This window comes from Canis aureus, chromosome 17 (assembly GCF_053574225.1).
Source record: "Canis aureus isolate CA01 chromosome 17, VMU_Caureus_v.1.0, whole genome shotgun sequence".
Taxonomy (NCBI): Eukaryota; Metazoa; Chordata; class Mammalia; order Carnivora; family Canidae; genus Canis; species Canis aureus.
Window position 1 is genome coordinate 12,503,179 of NC_135627.1, and position 25,394 is coordinate 12,528,572.

At 40.1% G+C, this 25,394-nt stretch overlaps 1 protein-coding gene and 1 long non-coding RNA gene across 32 annotated transcripts in view; one reads left to right on the forward strand and one right to left on the reverse strand.

The window, feature by feature from the left end:
• The window catches only part of DOCK9 (dedicator of cytokinesis 9), a 279,512-nt gene that overhangs the window by 239,612 nt on the left and 14,506 nt on the right, over positions 1–25,394 (forward strand). For 9 of the 31 annotated variants that reach the window (XM_077855103.1, XM_077855109.1, XM_077855101.1 and 6 more), the window contains 11 exons: positions 1,658–1,795; positions 1,909–2,091; positions 3,881–3,994; positions 4,091–4,306; positions 5,694–5,751; positions 6,660–6,737; positions 8,108–8,247; positions 20,403–20,525; positions 21,246–21,359; positions 22,043–22,078; positions 22,938–23,084. In XM_077855103.1, coding sequence (XP_077711229.1) covers positions 1,658–1,795; positions 1,909–2,091; positions 3,881–3,994; positions 4,091–4,306; positions 5,694–5,751; positions 6,660–6,737; positions 8,108–8,247; positions 20,403–20,525; positions 21,246–21,359; positions 22,043–22,078; positions 22,938–23,084 — 1,347 coding nt within the window. The remainder of the gene's footprint in view (positions 1–1,657; positions 1,796–1,908; positions 2,092–3,880; positions 3,995–4,090; positions 4,307–5,693; positions 5,752–6,659; positions 6,738–8,107; positions 8,248–20,402; positions 20,526–21,245; positions 21,360–22,042; positions 22,079–22,937; positions 23,085–25,394) is intronic. The other 22 variants (XM_077855129.1, XM_077855114.1, XM_077855125.1 and 19 more) reach the window with 6 other exon arrangements.
• On the reverse strand, positions 19,337–23,097 carry LOC144287791 (uncharacterized). Its single transcript, XR_013355546.1, has 3 exons — positions 22,446–23,097; positions 21,509–21,686; positions 19,337–19,834 (listed from the first exon to the last, which is right to left on the reverse strand). It is a non-coding gene; the product is annotated as an uncharacterized LOC144287791 (long non-coding RNA).

Below are 25,394 nucleotides of genomic sequence, written 5' to 3' on the forward strand. Positions count from 1 at the left end.
AATGTTTGAAGAGATTTAAGCCCTGGTATTTGTTGGGTGCCTTCTGTGCCTCAAGCATTAATCTTCCCAACAGCCTGGAGTAGTGGATCTTCTTATCCTCCATTTTACAGATGAGGAGATTGAGGCTGAGCTAAGTTAGGAAATCTGCCCAAGATCACTGCACACCTGGCCTGCCAAAGCTTTTGTTCTCCAACCACTAAGCCAAGCATTGTGGGGAGGTGGTAGCAGCGGAGGGACAAAGAAAGAAAAGATAAGCTGAGTGACATTAAAGTAGTTGAACGGTCCCATATAGAAAAAAGAGGAGAGGGGTGCCTGGGTGGCTCAGTTGGTTAAGCATCTGCTTTCAGCTCAGGTCATGATCCCAGGGCCCTGGGATTGAGCCCCACATCAGGTTCTCTGCTCAGCAGAAAGCCTGCTTCTCCCTCTCCCTCTTCCTCTGCCTGCTATTCCCCCTGCTTGTGCTCTCTCTCTCTCTATCAAATAAATAAAATCTTACAAAAAAAAAAAAAAGAAAGAAAGAAAAAAGAAAAGAGGAGAATATTACCAAGCACTTATGAGATGCTGATCCTGTGCTGGGCACTTTCACATATGTTCTCTTATTTTGTAAACCAAGGTAGTTGAGTGCAGAAAAATAAGGTTCTTCTCTGGCTGTTATACAGTGTCTGTGATGAACACAATCCCAAGTCCATGCTGGCCTTTCAGTAGTTGATAATCTTTTTTAATGTATTTATAAATTTAACCTGAGAATGTATTTTTAGCAATTCCACATTATGCCTTTTCTCAATTTGAGCTGCATGGTGAGAGTCAGTATGTGACGGTGAAGAGCACTGGGATAATTGGGTTCTTCTAGGGAGTTTGTGGTCTGCAAGGACACATGGAATTAGGTCACCTTAAGCCTTTGCAACTGAAACAGCTCTTCTCTAAATGGAATTCTTAAACGCAGGTAGGCACTTAACCGACTAAGGCACCAGGCGCCCCACAAACTTGCTTTTAGAGGACCTCACTTCAGTATTTTTTCCAGCCTGTTAATCAGCTGACACTTGTAATGGCACCTCTCTTTTAGAATTAAGATATCACAAAGATCACCTCGGTATTGGTTGCTGGTATACAGTAAAACTAAGTAAATAAATAGAAGCCAAGTCAGTACTGAAGAACACTTGTCCTTCAATACATGTTACGGTTTGCTAGGAAGTTTTATGATTAGTCAGTCCCTCCCTTAATAGAAAAAAGCAAGAGGCGCCTGGGTGGCTCAGTCAGTTAAGCATCCAATTCTTGATTTCAGCTCAGGTCATGATCTTGGGGTTATGAGACCGAGCCCTGCGTTGGGCTCTGTGCTCAGCGTGGAGTCTGCTTGTCCCTCTCCCCGACTTGGGCTTGCTTCTCGCTCTCTCTCTCTCTCAAATAAAATAAATAGCATCTTTAAAAAAAAGAAGAAGAAAAAAAGAAAAAAAAACATTCCTAAGCACAAATTTAGTTACAGGCTTATTTGTACTACCTGAGGACTCTGCACTTTCCTAGAGACTCATGGCAGAGTTTGTTTAAATTATAAGTTGTCTTAGTACCTGGGGCATTTAACCTTTGAGTCTGAAAATTGTATGCAGCCCTGTGGGGGTGTCTGGTGTGCCTCACTAACCAAGCTGTCCTTGTGTGTTTGAAGAACCAACTCCTGGCTGACCATGGACATAATCCTCTCATGAAAAAAGTATTTGACGTCTACCTGTGTTTTCTTCAAAAACATCAGTCAGAAACAGCTTTAAAAAATGTCTTCACTGCCTTAAGGTCATTCATTTATAAGGTAAGCTGCTTCCTCAGGGGAAGTCATGTTGATGACCATGCTTATCTGCTTTCTACCTGGAGTTGAAGGGAGCACTGATCTCCATGTGGCTCTTGCTACTGCTGTTCACCTAGTTTCCCTCGACGTTCTACGAAGGGAGGGCAGACATGTGTGCGGCTCTGTGCTATGAGATCCTCAAGTGCTGCAACTCAAAGCTGAGCTCCATCAGAACCGAGGCCTCCCAGCTGCTATACTTCCTCATGAGGAACAATTTTGACTACACTGGGAAGAAGTCCTTTGTCCGGACACACTTGCAGGTGAGCGTAGTTTCACTTTCTGGCACAGGTGTGTTCTGTGGGGTTCTGTCTCAGCAGGAAGACTTGTGTGACATATACTGGTTTACCTCAGTGTACATAGGGCAAGATCTGGCCTTGAGATGGAAAATTGGACAGTCCCATTTACTGGTTAGGTTTATTTCATTCTCCATATTGTGAGATTTAGGCCCAAAGTGCATTTCTGTTGGTAAATTGACATTCAGATATGGATTCAATATTGGACTGACTGAAATTCCACTGAATCATGATAAGAAATCGTGTGAGGGTGCCTAATAGCAAACATCTTAGGTAAAACACAGAAAGTCTAAAGTGGTTCTTATCTGCCTTCCATCTACTGACACACCTGCCATCTCTCCAGAGTTAAAATGTCCGAAATGCTCTGCTCTGGGAACCATGCAAGGTATAAGAAATCTTTCATATTTTCATAGACTTTCTTTTTCTATAAACTCATTTAGGAGTGCCTTTTCCATTTCTTATTCCATTTTAAAACAAATACTTATTATTAGCAAACTATATGCTAAGATTCATGGATACAAGCATGAACAAAACAGAATCCTCTCCTGGCCTTCATGGAACGTATAGTCCACTGGAAGACAGACAAACCCCGAGGCTCTTCTCACTACACTGTCCTCAGTGCTGTAATAGAGGAACTTGGGTGCACCAAGGAAGAGGGGTGGATATCTGGGTGGGGCAGGGAGGCTTCTAGGAAGATGTGAAGAATGAATATGGGTTAGCAGGTCTAGAGGGTGAGCATGTTCCAGGTGACGGATGCAGGAGGAAAAGGACCTGTCCAGGAAACCAGAGAAAATGCTTATAGTGAAGTAAAGACATCATTGCATATTTGGAGGGATCACCTAGACTCATGCTAAGAATGAATCAGGGGAGTCAAGGCCTTAGCTGGGGAGACTTTGGGGAAACCATGGTCAAATCCAGGCCAGAGAGGATGATGTCTTGGACCAGGTATGGTAAGGTTAGAGGAAGGGGAGATTGAGTTGATGGTACTTAGTGATTAATTGTACCTGCGGATGTGAAGGAAAAGGACGGAATAAAGATAGAATCCATGTTTTAGCTTGAGTATCTGGGTAAAGGCAGAGCACTTCACAGACCCCAATAAAGACAGATCCCCCCCCCCCCCCCCCGCCGCCCCGGGATCCCTGGGTGGCCCAGCAGTTTAGCGCCTGCCTTTGGCCCAGGGCGCGATCCTGGAGACCCGGGATTGAATCCCACATCAGGCTCCTGGTGCATGGAGCCTGCTTCTCCCTCTGCCTATGTCTCTGCCTCTCTCTCTTTCTTTCTGTGACTATCATAAATAAATAAAAATTAAAAAAAGACAGATTCCCCCCCTGCCTGTTACATTGTTAGAATGTGTATGTTTTAATAACAAATGCAAAGGACAGTCCATTTATTGAATATTTAGTGTATATACATTCAAACAGTTAAGCAAGGAGATAAACGATAAGGTCTCCCTCCTTTATTAAAGAAAGTAAATAACTGTCCAAGTGATACGGGCTTATTTGATTCTCATGCCTCTACACTCTCCTGATGAGCATCTTGCTATGCAAACAAAATACTTAAGGATAGCAAAATCACTTTCTGGAATGATTCTTGGAAGGGGAAAAAGATGACTCAGACATTGTTTCCTACATAGGAATGATCTGTGCAGTCAAAACTTTGCCCTGTACTCGTGCGCATCCTAACTGAAGGCAGGAGCCAAGGCTGGGGAGTCCTTTGAAAGTGAAATGATTTGTTCTCATTTTTGTGTGTCCCTAAGGTCATTATTTCCGTCAGCCAGCTGATAGCAGATGTTGTTGGGATCGGGGGAACCAGATTCCAGCAGTCCTTGTCCATCATCAACAACTGTGCCAACAGTGACAGGCTCATCAAGGTGGGTGGCCCCCAGGACTACCTCATCATCTAGCATGTGTGCTGACAGGCAGAAGACCACTGAAAGCCATGTGTCCTTCTTCCACCCTTGTTTTAGCATACTACATTCTCCTCGGATGTGAAAGACTTGACCAAAAGGATCCGCACTGTTCTGATGGCCACCGCCCAGATGAAGGAGCATGAGAATGACCCAGAGATGCTGGTGGACCTCCAGTATAGTCTGGCTAAGTCCTACGCCAGCACTCCCGAGCTCAGGAAGACGTGGCTGGACAGTATGGCCAGGATCCATGTCAAAAATGGGGATCTCTCTGAGGTAATCCTACAAGCCCATGGATCTGGGTTTTTGGGAAAACTATGTCTCATTCACTGAAAAAAGCCAATTTTAAGAAAAATTTCCCGGTAATCAAAAGAAGCAATACTTAAATGGTGTTAGGCTCAGGGTTGCTTCGTATCTTCTAATTATCTCCATAGTTTACAACACTGTAAGGGAACATTTCTGTCACAGGAGTACATGGTTGGCCAGCTCTTAGAAAGCATCCACGTTCACATAAACATCTGCTAATCCAAGTGCACTCAGTTTCTGCATCTAAACTCTGTATAGTTCTAAAATTCAGCTCTTCTATGATGAAATTTAACTTTTCCTGTCATTAAAGTAATGGTAAGACATTGCTTTTTCCTTTTGGAGAAAACAATTGGCATCTGTGGAAGTGGTAGGCATCAGAGCACTACCCGTGTTCAGAGCTGCCACATGTTTTTAGAAGTAGACAGGGTGGTGGCAGGAAGTTGGGTGTGTGGGCCCTGGAGACAGACTGGATCTCACATCAACGCTTACTGAGTCTGTAACATTGAGCCCCTTTCTAACCCCTCAATGCCTCGTGACATCATCAGTAATGGGGTGATGTTAAGGAAAGCAGTAGGCTGTATGTACGGCAGGTTCTGTGTTCCTCTGAAAACTGTTTCTGATTTGTGCTGAAAGCATTTAGGTATGATCAACAGTATTACCAAAGAAGCATGATTTTACTCTTAAACTTCTGTAATTGCCTGACTTAGTAAAATCATTTTCTATATCTGAAAAGTTTATGTCACGATTTTTACGTATTGATTAATCAAGAAGTTTCACCATAAATTTAATCTAAACTACATATTAGCCTAACTACTTATTATTAGCCATAATAAAAGTGAATCACATATTACTACTAGTAGTAATTTTTCTGTCATTCTGACAAGAACCAGGTGCTCAGGCATCAGAGTCAGGGTCTTTTCCAACAGCTATTTTATATTTTTTATAACACTGTGGAACTTTGTTAAAAAAAATCAATTATTTTTATTTTTTTCTTTCATTTTAAGGTGTTTTTAATGTTATCTAACATTAAGCTATAATTTTAGATTATAATTCCATAATTACACTACATCTTTTTTTAAGTTGAGAGAAAACTATTTGCTGAAATCTGAGCAATTCTCTCAGAATCTAGGAAGACACATGCCTTTTCTTCAAATGGTTCTTTTTACCTTCAGAGAAACGATGCAGAAATCTTCAACAGAGTAAGAACAAATGCTTTTTTAATCTTTTATATTAAAATTCAGTCATTCTAAACAGGAATGAGCCTTAGCAAATTTACTACCATTCATCTCGATTTGCAGTTTTTTTTTCAGCTGCACTCTATACATGGTGATCCTGAAGCATATGTCTTTTATTGTAGGCAGCGATGTGTTATGTCCATGTCACAGCCCTGGTGGCAGAGTATCTCACACGGAAAGGTAGGAATGATTTCTGTGTTTTGTGAAATGAATATAAAACTGTACAAAGCAGAAAAGACAAGTGAGAACCATTCAGAAAGACTTGGAAGTGGGGGCATTTTGGATTTGTGTGCATGCAGGTGTTCTTGGTTTTATTCACTGGTAAGACATTTGCTTGGCTTGGTAAGCACAGCAGAGGTGCCAATATCAAAAAGAAAACTAGATGACGTGTTATTGTATGACCTTTAACTAACGACTCTATCTTGCAAAAACTACTTAATGAGCTTTGCATCTGGGTGTCCTTGACTGGCCAATCTTGAGCTGAGACAAGATTTATTTTCCCTAAAGACAGTTCCCACTGGAACTGTTTATCAATCAAATGGCAGCTTTAATGGGAGAGTATCAGCATTTTTTTTTTAGAACCACAGCCCAGTTGGCTTTATTATGTGAGTAGGCAGCCTTGCCGACCAGAAACCTTGCCTCCCCAGGGAAGGAGAGGGCAGGAGTGTGTGAGTGCTGCTCTTTTGTGCATTATATGTTTGTTCCCAGATGAGCAGGCCATGAATTCTTTCATGGGTTCTTTTGGTTAAATACCAGTTGCTCATTTCCATTTGGAAATAAAAAACACTGAGGTTTTTAGGAAAGCTGATCATGTGTGCCTGTGTCCTGGAGTACAGCAGTCCTAGATCTGGCTAACAAGAAATACATTTCCAAAGTCAGAAATGATGATAGAAAATCAGATGCTAGGACCGGGGAATTTCTGTATTTCTGGTACAGCTGGCTCTTTGAGATGGAATTTAATTGGAGTCTAGGCTTGTCATACATCAGAACCCAAAGGAGAGAGAAAGGAAAGGTTTCCATATTCTCTTGCTACTAGCATGATTTCCTGTTGAGACTTTTTGTCAGGTAATACATTTCCTCGTGTTTAGAAGCAGACATAGCCCTCCGTCCGGAGCTGCCCCTCTTCCCCTACAGCCACAGCACCTGCCAGAGGAGGCGCCGGGGAGGTGAGCCTGAGGGTGGGTCCAGCCCCCAGTGCCCCAGCGGCCCCATCCACCTGACACTTAGAGGTGTGGGGATTCTCCCTCGCGACTCTGCATGGATAGATTTGGCTCCCTCCTTCCTTTCCTTATTTTCCTCTCTTATTCCATGGCGGTCTGTTCCTTTGCAAGGGGGGGAGCGCTTGGGCCACTCCTACAATTACTCTGTTGGAGCTGAGGTGTATATTTAAATGTACTCTCTAGCCAGAAACCTGGGTGGTTGGCTTCTCTGATTTTGGTTTTTTGTATGTTAACAGAAAAACAAAATCATATCCTTAAGCTCCTAGATTAATACTTGTCAAGGGGGATATCTTTTGTCTCAAGGCTTGGAAACCTCCACCATCATGTAGCAGAAAAATCTCTGACTCCACAATCTACTCTTTCAAGACATGATTTCAAAATACTCTGTGCTCCTCTTTTTCCCAAAATATGGGAGGTGTCCATTCAAGTTTTGAGTTTTATTTTATTATAAATAGTGATCTCAAAATAGAGTAGCAATACGTTTCAAGTCGTTCTGTACTTGATCATTTTTGCCCAGCTGACATCCTCCAACTGACCTATGACTTTTCCCCCAGGGCCTCCAAGATGAGTGTGAAAGAGTCATTATGGCTTTGCAGTTTATCCTTATCTCGGTTCTTGATCCCAGCTCCAACCTTATACCATTTTCCTGAGAGAATCAGAGTGCTCAGGCCCCTGACGTATTCATGCTGTTGGTGGTCCTGCTCTTTGATTGTGGGGAAGACAGAAGGCCTGTCCTTACCCCTCAGGCAGTAGACATGGAACCAGCTAAAATGGCCTCTCAGCTCATGGCTGCAACTGTTGAGTTACATGTTGGTAGGCTGCTTTATGAAGGAGAAGAGCAAGTTCTCATCTGAGTTATGAGTTACCCTCAGCCATAGTAGGGAAGGTGACAGCTTGAAGGCAACAGTTCTGTTTGAGTCACATTTCTCTTTGATTGGCTTTGGCTTTATCTTTCTCAGTATCTGAGCATGGGGTTATCATAGAAAGTCAAATTATTGTTGTTGTTTTAAGATTATTAATTTGGATCCAATACCTGTTCAGTTTATTTATAGTTCATTTAAAGATTATGTATATTTTAATAAAGGTGGGTAAAGAATTCAAAGGATGAAGGAAGAATTGAGGGAGGGAAGGCTTGATATGAGGAAGCAAATGAAGAAAACACACAGTGGCTCCCTGTGAGAAGGGTGGCCCGAGACCTAAAAGATTTCAGAGTCGGTGGCTTCCTTCAACACAGAAACTTGGGGGCAGGAAGAACCCTCGAGGCCCGTTCACTTAGGGTTACTGATCTACTCTCTCCCCTGCTGTGTCACTTGTAGGCATGTTTAGACAAGGATGCACAGCATTCAGGGTGATCACCCCAAACATAGACGAGGAGGCCTCCATGATGGAAGATGTCGGAATGCAGGATGTCCATTTCAACGAGGTGAGCGCCTCGGCTGGCGTGGGTCTTCAGTTCGTGAGTATCTCCGAGGCGGCCGTGCTCTGCCAGCACATCACATGATGGTTTTCTCTCAGCAGCTGCCAGCTACCCACTTCCCCCTGACTAAACGAATGCTCCAGACGGCTGAAACAGAGCAGCAAAAGCTCTGCCATTCCCTTTTCTAGGAATTCCTCCTTTGCTCTGGAAAGAGAGTTTGAGGAGCTAGTTGGGAGGAAAGTGAGGCTAAGAGCTCAAACGCATGTGGGAAAAAGTCTAGTATTTTGACCATAAGGTTTCTCATTCTTTCCAGCAATTAATTTCTCCAGCTAAAATAGGGTTTTATTGCTATTTTGATCTGACTTTTATTAGCATCACACTCGAACCAACTGAGCTAACCAGCCACTCAGACTTTTAAATCAGTGTCCCCCACACTGACCTCTCTCCTGGGTCTGCAGACACACAAAGCCATGAGAAGCCAGCCTGGGCTTAGGGCCAGAGCAGCCCCGGGCCCCTGCCTCTACTTGCAGGCTTTATCCCAGATTCCTCTCACCATTGGTGAAGAAGAATACCTCATCCTGCCCCCGATAGAGGTCAGAAGCTTCCACGTTAGATCACGGTGGCAGTTTCTGCAACTTTCTGGTCAAAACAGGATTACCTTACAGCCATTTATCTGGAACTGGAAAATTTTAAAGTAAAGCTAGGAATTTGAACAAATGTGAGTTTTCTGCCTCTGTCCACTGAATTTCCTCTTCAGTCAACTGTCTGCCAGAAGGGTTTTCCATGTGTGCCTGCCTCCCCTTAGCTCAGGGCAGAATGGAATAGTCAAGGGAAAGCATGTCGATCCTGCCTGTCTTTTAAATAAAGAAAAATAAATTGTCTGTTTCTTCATGTGGAGAGAAAGAACAGAGAGAAGTAACTATCTTCTGCTTCTGTTCTACATGTTTTTATGATGTGGAGGTCCTACAATTAATGTTATGACTTCTAGACATGTTTTTGCCCATAAGTAGGGCTACAGACAAACATCTTCACGACACTAACCAGTCAAAGAATCAGTTCTCAAAATGTGGTCCAGGAAGATTTGGGGTCCCCGAGACCCTTTCAGGAAGTCTTTGAGGTCCCTCCTTTTCCAACTGAATGTGCAGGGCTGGACTTTCTTGGTATACATCATCCAAAACAGCATATTGAACAGATTGAATACAGAAGTAGATATGAGAATCCAGGTTTCTCCTATGATGTCAGTCATTAAAGAGAGTTACAAAAATGTAAAACGGTGCTACTCTCTTCCCTAATTTTTTTTTTTGAGAAAATGTTTCATTAACATGTAATAGGTTTATTATTATCTTACTTAAATTAATAAATCTTTTAGGGGGACTCCTGGGTGGCTTAACATCTGCCTTTGGCTCAGGTCGTGTTCCCAGAGTTCTGGGATCGAGTCCCACATCGGGCTCTCTGTGGGGAGCCTGCCCTTCCCTCTGCCTATGTCTCTGCCTCTCTCTCTGTGTCTCTCACGAATAAATAAAAAAATCTTTAAAAATAATAATTTTAAAAATTTAAAAATAAATTAGCATTTTCCAGTTTCCATTCCTAATATTATGAATATTGAGAGATAACACTCATATACATAAAAGTTCTCAGTAATTTTTAAGGAATTCTCAATAATTTTAATGATAAAAGGGGTCTTAAGCCCCCATAGTTTAAGAACCACTGTCATAAATTGTCTAGTCTCATATGACCCTGTAAATTAAAAAGTAAACATGAGAAAGGAGGATAATATATTGAGTGCATTTCACATTGAAATATCAAAGTAAAAAAAAGAAATATTAAAATAATTTTAACCAGGAGATAAATTTTTCTAGGTATCTCAGAGGAGAAAAAAAAGGCAGTTATTGCATGGCATTAACAGTTCAGCTGTGTCTCTACCTTGTAACGCCAGGGCAGATGGTACTTTTCAGTTTTTGCCCTGAAGTGTGAAACCTCTCACTGAGGCAATAGGCTTGCATTAAACTCCTCCTTCCAAGGCGCATTTGACTGGGTTTTTCTTTGAGAGGAGGCTCAAACTGTCTCCTTGCAAAAACCGCTGTGCCCCCTTGTGTCTACAAAGACCTCTGGACTACAGCATTTTGTTTAGAATTTGATAAGGAAAGCAATGATGCCAAGAACAACTAAAGATTTGAAAGTAAACAGTTCTCGGGGCCCTGGGTAGCTCGGTTGGTTAAGCATTTGCCTTCAGCTCAGGTCATGATCTCAGGGTCCTGGGTTCGAGCCCCTGCATTGGGCTCCCTGCTGAGTGGGGAATCTGCGACTCCCTCTCCCTCTGCCCCTCCCCCTGCTTGTGCACGTGCTCGTGCTCTCTCTTTTTCTCTCTAATAAATAAAATCTTAAAAAGAAAAAAGAAAGTAAACAGTTCTCAGTAACCTGCCCTGTAGGATGATAAAATGAAGCTCAGATTTGCTCATCTGATTAAGTAATAGGCTGGAATAATCACTTCAGGCTAGGGAATCAACCTAGGAAATCAAGCACAGACTTGATTGAGGAAATTTGTGAATGGCACCCAGTCTGAGCAATAACTAAACATGTGAGAGCAGTCACTTTATCAGTTATTTCCAGAAAATGGATTTTCCACCCTGTCCTTGAAGCATAAAGTTGGTAAATGTTTAGCAAGGTCCATAGTACACAATGATCTGTAAGGATTAGGATATGACGCGGTGGAATTATAAAGTCCTGAGCAACCGCTGCATGTCAAGATTGAAACTAGCTGGGAGTTGAAAGAACATGATCTAAAAGTCAGGAAAACAGATTACCACATGCATTTTTGCTTTGGCTATCAGGATGTTTTCAAGAAAAAGAAAAAGTTGAACATCTCTTTCCTAGAAGGAGTTTTGGGAAAAGCTCATGGGGATAGGTGTGTAGCACATAGCTTAATAAAAACCATTGCCCTTTTAATCTGCATTATTAGATGTACTTAAATGCCTTGTGCTTTCCTAACACGATTTTCGTGGAGCTGCATAAGAACACATAGTTCTCCCAGCAGCAGACCTCAGATAGATTTTTATTGATTGCGGTTCATCTTCCCTGACTCTGATCTAAAGAGCAGACTCCCTCCCAGTTGCTTTTGATTAGATAAAAAGAAACATCCCATTCCTGTTTACAATTCTGTTACGCAATTTGGAGCTTGTGCAGATTGAAGAATTCTGAGTCCCCTGTGGCATCAAAGTTCCACACAGCCCATGAAGTTTTGAAATTCCTCCCTCAGGATCCCATGTAGAAATAGGCAGCACACTTGAGGCATTGAAAAAAGGCTAACAAAGGGACTATTTTGAAAAGTTTGGATAGAGTGAAAGGAAATGAACAAATAATATTGCAGTACCCTTGAGGTTAGCAACAGCTGGGGTACCACCTCACCCTGTGGACTAGGGGAGGGGAGAAAGAGAAACTCCACAGGGTGGGGGCACATGACAGGTTGTAGGGGAGAGCTCAGGCCTGTACCCTATCTACCCTGGCAGGGAGGGGCATGTGCATAGCCAGTCCATCCTCACTCTCCGCCTGCCCTCCAGGCTTTTACTGGGCCTTCCATTGACTGAACTCAGCCAGGAGCCAGAGGACAGGGAGCCCAGCCTGCAGGCCAGCAGTGCTGGTGCATCAACTTCCCAAAGCACAGAGCTAGGAAGGATGGGCTAAGAGGGACTCAGGAAGGGGAAATAGAAAATACAGTTCATCTTCACTATTTGCCCACTTGCTAAAATGTCCTTGTAACCCCAAAATCGATATCCATGGAGGCACTTTTGTCATCATGCAGGTCATTGCAGTGGTGACTAGTGAACTTCGCCCATGGAACTGGTCTAACTGCTCTACCTTTGGCTCATACCAGGGCATATTGGCCTGCTTCATTTTGCAAATATTTACTGAGCTTTCTTGGCACTGAATTAGGTACTGGAGATAGAAATGTGAGTGTGATCTGCTCCCTGCGCTAGCACATTAGACTGCATTTGACAATGCTTTCTTCCCATGGAGGAGAAATACCAAAACTATGGCCCTTTATAGTCTGAATTGGAAGTTGTCTGAGTTCTTCATGGCCTGGAAATTTCTATATTGACATATATTGATTCATTCCATAAACTAGCTGTATGCCATGTGCTAGCTGGGGGATACGTAAGTGATGTGCCTGCCTCAGAAAACGTCACTTGGTCCAATAGTCCTCAAATTTTAGTGTACTTAATTAGAAATAGATTCTTGTTACAAATATAGATTTCCAGTCTTCCTGCTCTGCCAGTCCCCAGATTTCACTGGGTGAGTGTAGTGCCTGGGAATCTGTATTTATATCTTGCAATAAGCATTGCAAGTGATTATCTTGCTGCAAGGGGTTCACAACTCTATCTCAAGAAACAATTTGGTGGAAGTGTGAATTAAGCCATAAGGTATGCCATTGCCCAAACCTGGTCTCACGTTTATGTTATTTCTAAATGACAGATAGTAGGGACAACATCTAGCTTCATACATAAGGTTAGATTAAATTAATACTAGATGGAAAAATTGGCATTTAAATAAATTTTTAAATACCCTATACATAAACAGGCCCCAATAGGCGTTTTTGTGTGTACACATACCCATATACAACATTAGTGTACTGTTTCCACAGACAGGTGCTCTGTGACCTCAGTCACTTTGCTGTGGCACACTTGAAAATGGAAGTGGCTAATTACATTTTAAACAGCTGTCTCAATGGCTTATGAGCTTGCACTGGAATCATTTTAAGATCAATCTAATGACATAATATATAAGCTTTTCAGATGCATAAAGTTCATTGAGGTTTTTTTTTTTTTTTTCCAACCAGTAATTACTTATAGTTCTTTGCATGTATTGGCAATTTAGAAAATATATCTTGGCATTTAAATTTTAAGCAAGGTGATAAAACCATCAAGCTTTCTGTTCAAGGTCATCACTATTTGACCATTGTCTGGATTAGCTCTGGTTTTCAGGGTGCTATGATTGCTGAGAATTCTAAGTAAATTAATACATGGAATTTCTGCTGAGAATATTATTCATATATGCCCCAGTGTTTAGTTACTATGACATCATAATTCCTATGACTCTAATTTTGTGTTGACATATAGCCTCTCAAGCTGAACTATCTGAGAGTACTGGTTCTTTCTTTTTTTCTTTTACTGGTTATTTCTGTTCAAAGAATTATTACTTGATGTACCAACTCTAAATGTCTAGGTATATATAGATTGACATTAGGTTGGATAATTTACGTTACTAAATTACACTTTCATGTTTGGTGTTCCATACTCTACTTTTATGAGAGGGCTTATCTTTTCTTATAGAAGCTATTTTTAGTTTTGGGTTTTTTTTTTTTTTAAGATTTATTTATTTAGGGGGGGTGCAGAAGGAGAGAATCTCCAGCAGACTTCCTTGCTGAGCATGGAGCCTGCCACAGCCCATGAGATCATGACCTGAGCCGAAACCAAACACTTTAACTGACTGAGCCACCCAGGCACTCCTTAGTTTGTTTTTGAGTAAAGTCTATACAGGCATTGCTTTTTATAGTATGTATTATCACTTCTTTTTAATAATAACTGATACACTAATGAACTGATCTACCTCCTGAATAAGAAAAAAAGATAAAATAATGTCTAGTAGTATATAAAAGTTGGTGATGTGTTATTTCCTAATTCCTGATTACCATCAAATGCGATACTTACTTCAATTATTTACTAAGCTCTATTTGCTTTATCAAATGTTCCCATTTTCCAACCATTCTGGAGGAGAGTTTCCTGCTTGAAGTCCATCTTTCTGAACCCAATTTGACAGATTTTCCTTTTTTTTTTTAAGATTTTATTTATTTATTCATGAGAGACACAGAGAGAGAGAGGCAGAGATACAGGCAGAGGGAGAAGCAGACTCTCTGCAAGGAGCCCGATGTGGGACTCCAGGATCACGCCTTGGGCTGAAGGTGGCGCTAAACCACTGAGCCACCTGGGCTGCCCTAGGGCCATTTAAAATATACCTGAAAGGCTGCTGTAAAGGTACCTTTTATGGATAGAAGATCATTTCAAAATCAAGTAATACCTTCCTTATAGAATCCTTAATCATTGTGATAGTTGACATATGCCTATATGTATTTTCATATCTCAAAATTATCTACATTTAATTAATCTATTTTTGACATAGAAAACTTTGAGTATAGCTATCTAGCCTATTTAAATCCTTTCCACACCGCCCCACCTAGCCTCATCTCTTGCCACTCCCTGGTTCGGATTTTGTACTCTGAATCACCCCTCAGACTACTTGTAAATTCCTCCCCCGTTGTGCTGCCCTCACTCCCATGTCTTTTGCCCATCGTGTTCCCTTCCCTGGAAGGTCTCCCCTCTCTTCCTTCCTACTGGCACCTTTCACCTTCACCTTACTAACTCCTGATCATTTTTAAGACTCAGTCACCACTTTCTGGAACTTCCTGTGTCTCTCCTCTCCCACATCACTGGATGGAGGCCATTCCTGTCTGCATCACTGATTGCCTGCATGTTTCTTTATCAGCACCTGCTAGCATTTTTTATAATCTCTTTATGGATCAGTCTTCGTACTGGACTCCTTGAGACCGAGAAGTGCTTCATTCACTGATGATTGGCCTCCCCAATAGTCACCCAGAGACACACTGACTACTGTTTAAAAACAAAAACAAAAAAACCCTCCTGCTCTCAATTCAGAGTGTCTACCTTTGTGACTTGAAGTTTGGGCACGTATTTGAAATTACTGTTTTCCTTATCCATGGTATCTTAACGTGTATTTCACATCTTCCATTTGGTGGTCATGAGTCTCTAGTACATCAGTCCTAGCTGCTCTGAAGGATAACCTCTGTGTGTCTTTGAAGGCCCCTCCTCAAAGCAAATTTCACTTATGTGCATACCCTAATAAACCATCCAAAATATACCTCCCACATTCATAGGAAAATCTATAGAACCATTTTTATAAATTATAGAAATTTCATTTTATTTATATAAATTTGCTTTATAACCCCAGTATCAAGCACAGTGCCTTGCATATAGTAGATGCTTGGTAAAACATGTAAATGAATAAAGGAAAGAATCAAGTTAACAATGTGGTAGTAACTGTGCCCAGTTATAACTTTTATAATTCTTTGAGAAGAATTTCAATTTTCTGTAAGATGACATCAAAACGACTCCAGATGCTTATTGTGTTATGACTGCTAGAACATGGAATTAAGAATCTGTAGGTCTCTTTGGTCCCATCCACAAACAGAATATCATCATTGTGTATTCACATGCATAGCGTGGATTATCCCATACTGATGGAACCAATTGTAGTTTCTTACAGAAAGTTTACATTTCTCTTTGAACAAAGCCCAGTATTGAGAAAAGCGCCCAAATGAGTAGTCTGTAAGTTAAACCTAGTTTTTAAATAAGTAAAGTTCCATTTGACTTGCATTATTGGAAGAACACTTTGGGCGTACGATATTCTCATCCCTGATGAGGAATTGAGGCTTCCAAAATCCTTCCACCTCTACCAGTAGTCCCTCAGCACCACTGAGAATGAAGATGCTCAAAAACTACCTAGTAGCAACGACTTTGACCTAAGGTGTGCAAGAAATGCAAGGCTTTGATAAAAGGACTGTTAACTTACTTCCCAACAGCAAAGGGTATGTATGAGTAATAGTTACATTACTAAGAAAAATGAAGACTAATTCATTCCTCCAAGTCCTCACTACCAAATATGTGTATGGCACTGTGGGATATTATGTAGTCCATTGATAATAAGATACCATTTTTAAACAATCAACTACAAAGTAGAAAGTGATAATTGAAAGAAGAGCAATCTGTTTAACTAGCCTGCAAATTTAACCACACAGCATTTATAGTTTTCAGAGCACTTTGATGGGTAAAATTTTATTTGATCCTCACAACCACCAAATTAAGGTTAGACCTTTATTATATCCCCAGTTTTACTAATATAGAAAGGTAAGTATATTGATACTGATGTTATACAAGTTTTATTTGTATGCTTTTTTCTAGCTTTTTATAATCAGAAGAGTGTGAGAGTAATCATAAACATTTGTCATGCTTAGCCTGGGGAGATTCTATCATTGGAAAAGATTTGAGACAAAACTAAGATGTACATTTTTATAATACAAATACTCAAGAGAAGAGATGGTATTAGAACCTTTTCTGATTTTTTCTTTGTCTATAGCTGTTATAGTAGTTACTATGTAAAGTTTAGTGTTTGCACTTAAAAGATGTGCAATAAAAGTATGAGACAATTGGTATCTTCTTTACAAGCATTGGCTCAGTTTAGTCACACTGATGATGGTTTTATGATTTGTATATTGTAAACATGACATAAGAGTTAAATGTCTTGCTTTAAAGATGGTTTTTAAAGTCAGACAGTATTTTCTGATAAATTTGATTCACAACTGCTTTAGAAATGTTTATCTTTGGGGCGCCTGGGTGGCTCAGTTGGTTTAGCATCTGACTTTTGATCTGAGCTCGTGTGTTGATCTCAGGGTCATGGGTTCAGGCCCCACAGTTGGGCTCCACACAGGGTGTGAAGCCTACTTTAAAAAAATGTTTATTTTCTTAGGATATATAAACTGTACACATTAGGCCTGTAGTGAAACAGTAGATTAGGAATGAAAAACCATAGGTCCTGCCCTTCATTTAAAATATGATAGAGAGGAGCACCTGGGTGACTGAGTCAATTGGGCATCTGTCTTTGGCTTGGGTCACGATCCCAGAATCCTGAGATGAAGCCTCACTTCAGGCTCCCTGCTCAGCAGGAAGTCTGTCTCTCTCTCCTTCTGCCCCTGCTCATGTGTTCTCTTACTCACTCTGTCTCTCAAATAAATAAACAAAATCTTTTTTAAAAAATAAGCTGTGATAGAGGATACAAATATGTTTAAAGACAAGTGGCATTTAAAGATAAATTTGCAGATCTAATCTAGTAAAATATAAAAGAAAAATAAATCATGACCATGTGGGGTTTACCCTGGGAATGCACTATTGGTTCAACATTGGAAAACCAATTAATGTAATTCACTGTATTAACAGAATAAATTTAAAAACCTATATGATCATTTCAACAGATGCAGAAAAATCATTTGAGAAAGATGAACATCCACTCGTGGTTTTAAAACAAAAAAACTAGGAAGAGAAAGGAACTTCCTCAACCCAAAAAAGATTATCTACAAAAAACCTGCAGCTAACATTATACTTAGTGGTGAAAGGCTAAGTGATTTTCCCTAAAACTGGAAAAAAAACAAGAATACCTGCTTTCACACTTCTATTCAATGTTCTGCTGGAGGTTCTAACCAGTACAATAGGCAAAAAAAAAAAAAAAAAGAAAAGAAAGAAAGAAAGAAAGAAAGAAAGAAAGAAAGAAAGAAAACTGCCTATACTCCCATGATATAGTTGTCTTTATGACAGAGAAAATCCCAAAGAATTTACAAAGTTTAGCAAGATCACAGGATATAAAAACTGATATACAAAAGTCAATCAACGTTTTTCACATTTAGAGATTCTTGTACTGTGGTTTCACCATATTAATGATTGTTTTATATAATTCTTACAAACAGGTATGCTGGTAGACTTTAAATATTATTCAATAAAGTACTTTCCTTGGAGAAAAATCATCAAGATTAAAAAACAGTACTATTTACAATAACATCAAAAACCTCACAAAAACTTAGATATAAATCTGCATGGGTTTCTATGCTAAAAATTACAAAACACTGATGAAAAAAATCAAAGACCTAAAGTCTTTGTGGAAGACTCAATATTGTTAAAATATCAATTCTCCCTAAACTGATTTACAGATGCAGAAGCAGTTCTGATCAAACTCCCATCTGGGGTTTTGGTAGCAATTGACAAAATGGATTTTAAAATTTATATGGAAAAGCAAAAAAACTAGACTAGCCAAAACAGTTTTGAAAAAGTTTAAAGAGTCACACTATCTGACTTTTAAGGTTATTGTAAAGCATTGGTTCTCAGTTGGGATGATTTTGCCCCCATCTTCCAGGGAACTTTTGGTAATATCTGGAAATTTTTTTTAGTGTCACAATTTGGAGGAAGGGGGAGGGAGAAGGTATTGCTACTGTCATCTAGTAGGTAGAGGCTAAGGATGTTGGTAAACATTCTGTAGTGCACAGGAAAGACCCCAGAACAAATTGTTGTGTGGCTCAAAATATCATTAGTGTCACTCTGGAGACACCATTCTATAAAGTTGGGGTGGTAATCCTCTATCAATGGAACAAAATAGAGAAGCCACACACATATGGTTCAAATGACTTTTTTGTCATTCAGGTAATATATTTTCTTTGCTTGAGTAGAGCACGTAGTATATTTGATACCTAGAGAAGATCATTTTATAAAATTCTTCTTGTTTTTTTCTTTTCTTTTTTTTTAAATTAAATTCAGTTAGTTAACATATACTGTAATGAGTACAACCAGTACTCGTTATATCATGTGCCCTCCTTCATGTCCATCATCCAGTTACTGCATCCCCTCACCCCCATCGCCTCCAGCAATCTTCACTTTGTTTCCTATGATTGATTACAGGTTCAATTGATTTTTGACAAGAATTCAAAGGCAGTTCAGTGGAGAAATTATAGTCTTCATCAGTTGGTGTTGGAACAATTAGACATTCATGTAAAAAAATTAACCCATACTTTACACTATATTCAGAAATTACTCCATAGATCATAGACTTAAATGTAAAACTATAAAACTTCTGGAAGAAAACATAAGGAGAAAATATTTGTGGACTTGTGTTAAAGATTTTTTTCAATATGTAAAGTACAATCTAGGAAATAAAAACTTGATAAATTAAACTTCATCAGAAAAAAATAAATAAACTTCATCAGAATTTTAAAATTCTCTTCAAATGACACTGTTAAGAAAATCCAGACATAAACCACAGATTGGGAGAAAATTATAAACCACATGTCTGGTAAAGGACTTTTATGCAAAATATGTGAAAAATTCTCAAAACTCAGTAAACAACCCACTAGAAAAATGGCCAAAGATTTGAATAGACACTTCACCAAAGCTATACAGATGACAAAGAAGCACATGAAAATTTACTCAACGGCATTTAATGAAACCCCACTCAGATGGGCTTAAACAATAAAAGTTGAGTAAATTGGCTTCCATTAGAAAATTCCAGAAAGATTGAGAGCAATCAATATGAGTGTTTAACAGAGTTATCCATGATACAGTCGCTTTGGGAGGGAGGGGGAGCTCTCCATTCTGTTACTAAGCCATATGGACCCCTCGCTGGCCATGAGATAGATGTCAGCCCCAGTCAGGCTCTTGGCTGCCTGTCATGTCTGGGCCGGGGAGAACAGTTTGGTGCCAGCTTTGCAGTACAAGGTCCTAAAAGTTATCCTAATTGGCCCATTTAGGTCACATGTCCATGGATGATGAAACCATGACTGGCCAGGAAATAGAGTCATGCTGATTAGATCAGTAGGTAGAAGCTTCCAAGGAAAGGGGGAGAGGTTGTTGGTGAGGCAGGCGTTATGCCTACCACGTGCCAACACTAAATTGCTCTGAGATGGTTAACTTGGGTTGAAGTCACACTTAGTAACTTCATGTCTCAGCATTGTTATTGTTTCCTAGAAAGGAAAAAAAAAATTTTTTTTAAGATTTCTTTTATTTCCTTTAGAGAGAAAGCAGGGAGGAGGGGCAGAGGGAGAGGGAGAGAGAAAGAATCTCAAGCAGATCCCCACCAAGCGCAGAGCCTGACAGAGGGCTTGATCCCACGACCCTGAGATCATGGTCCAAGCCAAAATCAAGATGCTCAACCAACTAAGACACTCAAGTGCCCCAGGAAAAAAAAAATCTAATTTATAAAAAGAAAACTAAACACAAATTGAGAGCCCGTGTGAAGCTATCAGTGTCAGTTTTTTCCCGTGGTATGTAACTATTACACAGTCATACAATGTGACCGTTCATTTCTGCTTGTAAATGGTTAAAAAATGGCTCATTAAAAAAACAGCATAGTGATGAGCTATTTATTACTAAGTAAATAATGTTTAGAAATAGTGTAGAATGGAAATTAGTGTTTAGAAATAATGTAGTTTGGAATCTTCTTACTAGGAACTGGTTAAGCATTCTGCAAAGAATTACAGTGTCATGTTTCCTGAAACTCTTTTCTGGCCGCTGGCCTTCTTTTTTGATCAGGATGTACTCATGGAGCTTCTAGAACAATGTGCAGATGGACTTTGGAAGGCTGAACGCTATGAGCTAATCGCTGACATCTATAAACTCATCATCCCCATTTACGAGAAACGGAGAGATTTTGAGGTAATCAGAGTGGTTTGTTTTTTTCCTGTTTGAGAGGACAGTGGGGTGACACATACACCCAAACCTTACATACAAAGAAAACAAGCAGGCCACGGTCAGAGATGACCTGTGGTCTCTGACCCTCCACGTGATGCTGGAGGTCACGATCCTCGAAGCCATTATACATGGCCCACATGGGCCCCACTTCCATATAGAACCCAAATCTAGAAAAACAAGGTTTGGTAATTTTGGCACTCCACTTTTGAAAGGTTACTAAGGACAGAGTTTTATAATTGCTGGGTACCTTCTTCCTTAGAGCTCTTCCTTGGTCCACCTGCGTGGGAAGCTATTTGCCCTGCCATCCTTCCTGGGCTGGGGAGCTTGTCCAGCTTCTAAAAGAAGCTTATCAAACAGAGTAGGAAAAGCAAAGACTTAAAAACGTCATCGTAGGACTTTACCATCTCCGACATTTCGTGTTAGCTTGAACACAGAAGTTGCTTATGGCAATGTGGAGATTTGATGGGTCCTCGGTATGCAAGATGGCTCATTTGGTAGAAATAGATTATAACTGAAAAATGGTCACTACCAGTTGTGCAGTCAAGACATTCTTGATTTTTTTTTCCATTTTTGTTTCTTTTACTCAAGTCTAAGAAATTTTTTACCTATGATTTCACTTAATTGTTTTTAAATGGATTCTACTAGTTGCAAATGGGAAGAAACGGGGTTTGTTCTGCTTTCCAGAGGTTAGCCCATCTGTATGACACCCTTCACCGGGCCTACAGCAAAGTGACCGAGGTCATGCACTCGGGCCGCAGGCTCTTGGGGACATACTTCCGAGTGGCCTTCTTCGGACAGGTGAGCCTCCTCTCTGTTCTGTAGGCCAATCTAAGCCCTCATTTTTTGTTTTTTGTTTTTGTTTTTATTCTATAAAGTTGTATTTTGTAAATTTTCTATTTTCTTAAATGCTAATTTGATGAATTTGTCATATTTAGTATGATTCTTACCTTCCTCTGCAGTAAACTTTCTGCTTTTTTTCTTTCTTCCTGTCTTTTCTTTATTACTTTCTTAAGGCAGCGGTAAGTTCTCCCTCCATAAGACATTTTTAGCACCACCTTTGGTACCTCAGTGTGGTTTGCAAGTTCCTTTTCCAGTCTGTATGTATATCTGTCCAGTCATTGCAAACTCCAAAAAAAAAAAAAATTAACATTTTATTTCATTTACAGAAATAAATCACCTGTTTTCCTTACACATCTATACTGCATGTTTTAAAACCAAAATTAAGATGTTCTGGTTTCCTTTGTTCCCTGTGCATCTCTCTCTTTTGTAGTATAATATCTCCACAAGTATATTTACCATTGTCATAGTTCAGAAAACCCTGTAGAACAGGGTTCATTTAAATTTAACTGAAGTTTAACCTCCAAGTCTCTAACATAATTAAATGATATTAAATTATAATCCATTTATTTAGGGTGTGTGGTTTTCTATGAGCATTATATAACCTTCAATTTATCCTGTTATTGTCTTTTATAACTTTATAGCAATACCAGTTTACAGACAGTGAAACAGATGTGGAGGTAATTATAGTAAATGCGTAAAAAGCAAGTAATGTAGTGAAATTACTGCATCTAAACTCCCTAGTTTGATGTGGGTGTTATTTGTCTCATGTTAGCCTGCATTTTTTTTAATATATTGTGGTTTTTTTTTTTTTGCACCATTTTCTCTTTTATTTAAGATCAGAAACTTTTTTTAAAATTTATTTCAAATATTAACCCCAATCTGAACTTTAAAATTTTCAACCTTTTTCACTTCCCATGCAATCCTAAGCCTTGGACAGACACGATTAGTGCTAAATCACATGCTAACTGGTGATAGTGAAAATATTTTCTGATATGCTCCAGCGCTTTCATATTTTTCTCATAAGTAAAGTAAAATAGAACTTACACGATAACTTGTGCCAAATCTGCTCTGGACTGGAATGTTTTTCTGTTTATGTCCTGAAGTCCTATATAAATGGGGGCGGCCAGTGAAGGGGAGTGTGTGTGCATTTCTGAGGCCTGCCTGGAGCAGGCTGCTGAATCATTTCTTACTGAGCTCTGCTCCTTGGGAATGTGAAACAGGCTTGAATCCCATCATTAGATCCCAAGAGAACAGTCTTGAGTTCCTGATCCTCCATTTCACTCAATACTTAATGACAGCATTCTTGAATGAGTTTGCAGTTTTGTGTGTTTTCCTTTATCTTTATACTCCAACTTCACATTATTATCATTTTCCTTCCTCTTTGGAAAGCCTGTTTAAGTAGGATTTTATTTTAGAATCATCCTCCCCTCTCCCTGCCTTTTTTTTTTTTTAACCCTTATAACATGAGAATCCTTTCTGGGTGGTAAACCTGGGGTTTATGGTTGGGAATAGCTCTAATTGTGCTTTATGTCACAGGGATTCTTTGAAGATGAAGATGGAAAAGAGTATATTTACAAAGAACCCAAACTCACGCCTCTGTCAGAAATTTCCCAGAGACTCCTTAAACTCTACTCTGATAAATTCGGTTCTGAAAATGTCAAAATGATACAGGATTCTGGCAAGGTATGACCATGTTTGGAAATATTTTGTAGCAATATAATACTGTACTGATTGCTTATGTATGATTGGTCATATATATTCATAAATGTGTATGGGGGACAAAACAGGAAAAATTAAGAATGATTGGCCTTGAATGGTATTTTTTTCTTCTTGACACCTTTCTCTGCTTTCTGATGTTCTACATTAAGTAAAGATTTCATAATTTTAAGAAGATATTCTTTTACAAAATAGCATCTGAGAAGATATACCATTTTCAGTAGGATGATGAACAGATAGGCAGACGGACAGGCCAAGGAAAGAGCTTAACTGGCCAGCACATTTGTGGGAATGAGACCTACTTTATATTTAGAGAGGCTGCCCTCTGCTGTATTGCTCTCATGAAGACCTTTTCTGAAACTACATGTGTCTCCTGTATATTTATGTGTCCCACTGTTCTCTGGATATCTCCAGGAAGTTGGGTATCCCTTTGCTTCCTGAAATTCAAGCTGAGATAGAGCTCCTGGTTTTTTGCATTAAAAATATCCCCCTGCTCTCTAAAAAGCCAAACAAATAAATAAAAAACAAAAAGCAGAATCATACCCATAAATACAGAGAACAAACTGATGTTTGCCAGAAGGGAAGGTGGGGGAGGGATGGACAAAATGGCTGTAGGGGAAGAGGAGATGCAGGCTTCCAGTTAAGAGGCACAGCATAAGGAATACAGTCAGTGATACTATAATAGTGTTGTATGGTACAGATGGTGTCGTATAGTGCAGATGGTGAGCACAGCATAATGTATAGAGATGCTGAATCACTATGTTGTACACCTGATATGAATATAATCTTGTCAGTTATACTTCAATTTAAAAATAATAAAAATTGGAGCGCCTGGGTAGCTCAGGAGCTTAGGTATCTGACTCTCGGTTTCGATTCAGGTCATGATCTCATGGGTCGTGGGATTGAGCCCCATGTGAGGCTTGGTGCGCAACAGGAAATCGGCTTGAAGATTTTCTCCCCCTGCTCACGCCCGCACACACATACTCTCTCTCTAAAATTAATAAGTAAATCTTTTTTAAAAAATAAAAAATAATGTAAATAAGTAAATATTAAATATTAAGCAAACAAAAATATTCAATATTAAGCAAACTAAAACCTGCTCAATTTCCAGCAATGATAAACTCTCCGGTCCTTCCAAGTTCACTGTTTTGGAGAATCCTTAGTTCATTTTGCATCCTGAGCCCTGCTTTGGAGTACCTAGACTCAGAAATCTGTTTCCCTGAGGTCCTTTTGTTCTTCAGGGAAGAGTCTTCCAGTTTTCTGCCCAAGTGGTAGAGAGAGGACAAGGAAGCAGGTAACTCTGGGTTCTGGATGCAGGACATGAGCAAAGGTTAAAGGTCCCACATTCGACCTGCAAGCTTCAACCTGCTTACCCTGTGTTCTGCTCTGTACCTTGCCCCTGCTTTCTGCTGAGACTGGTAAACCCACTTATGCATTTTCCAGACCAGTTTCTCCAAGAAGCAACCTCTTCTCTCTTACGAGGCAGGGAATAGGAACCTGGAGTTTTACCACCCCAAATAGACTTTGGCCACTTGCCCTGGTTTCCAGCTTCCACCTCTCCCGGTCACCCTAACCCTATTGCCAGTCCTCTGTGGACATGAGACCATTCAGACTGCTGTTACAGACACCCTACACAGTGCAGCTTCCACACGACAGAAACCTTTCAGTGTGGCAGTTGGGAAGTCCAAGATAAGGCACCAATAGATGCTGTGCCTGGTGAGGTCCTTCTTCCTGATTCACAGACCACCGTCTCCTCACAGTGTCCTAACATGGTGGAACAGGTGAGGGAGCTCTGTGGGGCCCCTATAATAAGGGCATGAACCCATTCATGGGGGCTCCACCCTCATGACCTAGTCACCTCCTGCCTCTCAAACCATCACATTGGAGATTAAGTTGGGGGCCAGGGGTTGCAGACATTCTGTCTGCAGTAACAGGCTTCTAAGAGGTGCTCTGACTCACTGGCTACCCCTCTCTGTGGGGACTGAGACTAGAACTTCTATCAACACTAAGTGCTGTTTTCCTCAGAACTTTCTTTTCACCTGCATGGGAAAACCATCTTTCTGCGAAGTTGGGTAGCACACCTCCATGGAAGCACCTTTCAGAAATTCAGTAAACGTTCTCACTCACTGCTGTCTTCTCTCCTCTTTGCTTGGTGTTCACAGGTTAATTCTGCACTGAATCTTAACAGAGTTGCACAAAGGAAAGGGGACAAACATGCATTGTTGGTCTGTTTTTAAGCAGAAACCTCAATACAACCTTATGAAGACCTACTTTTTT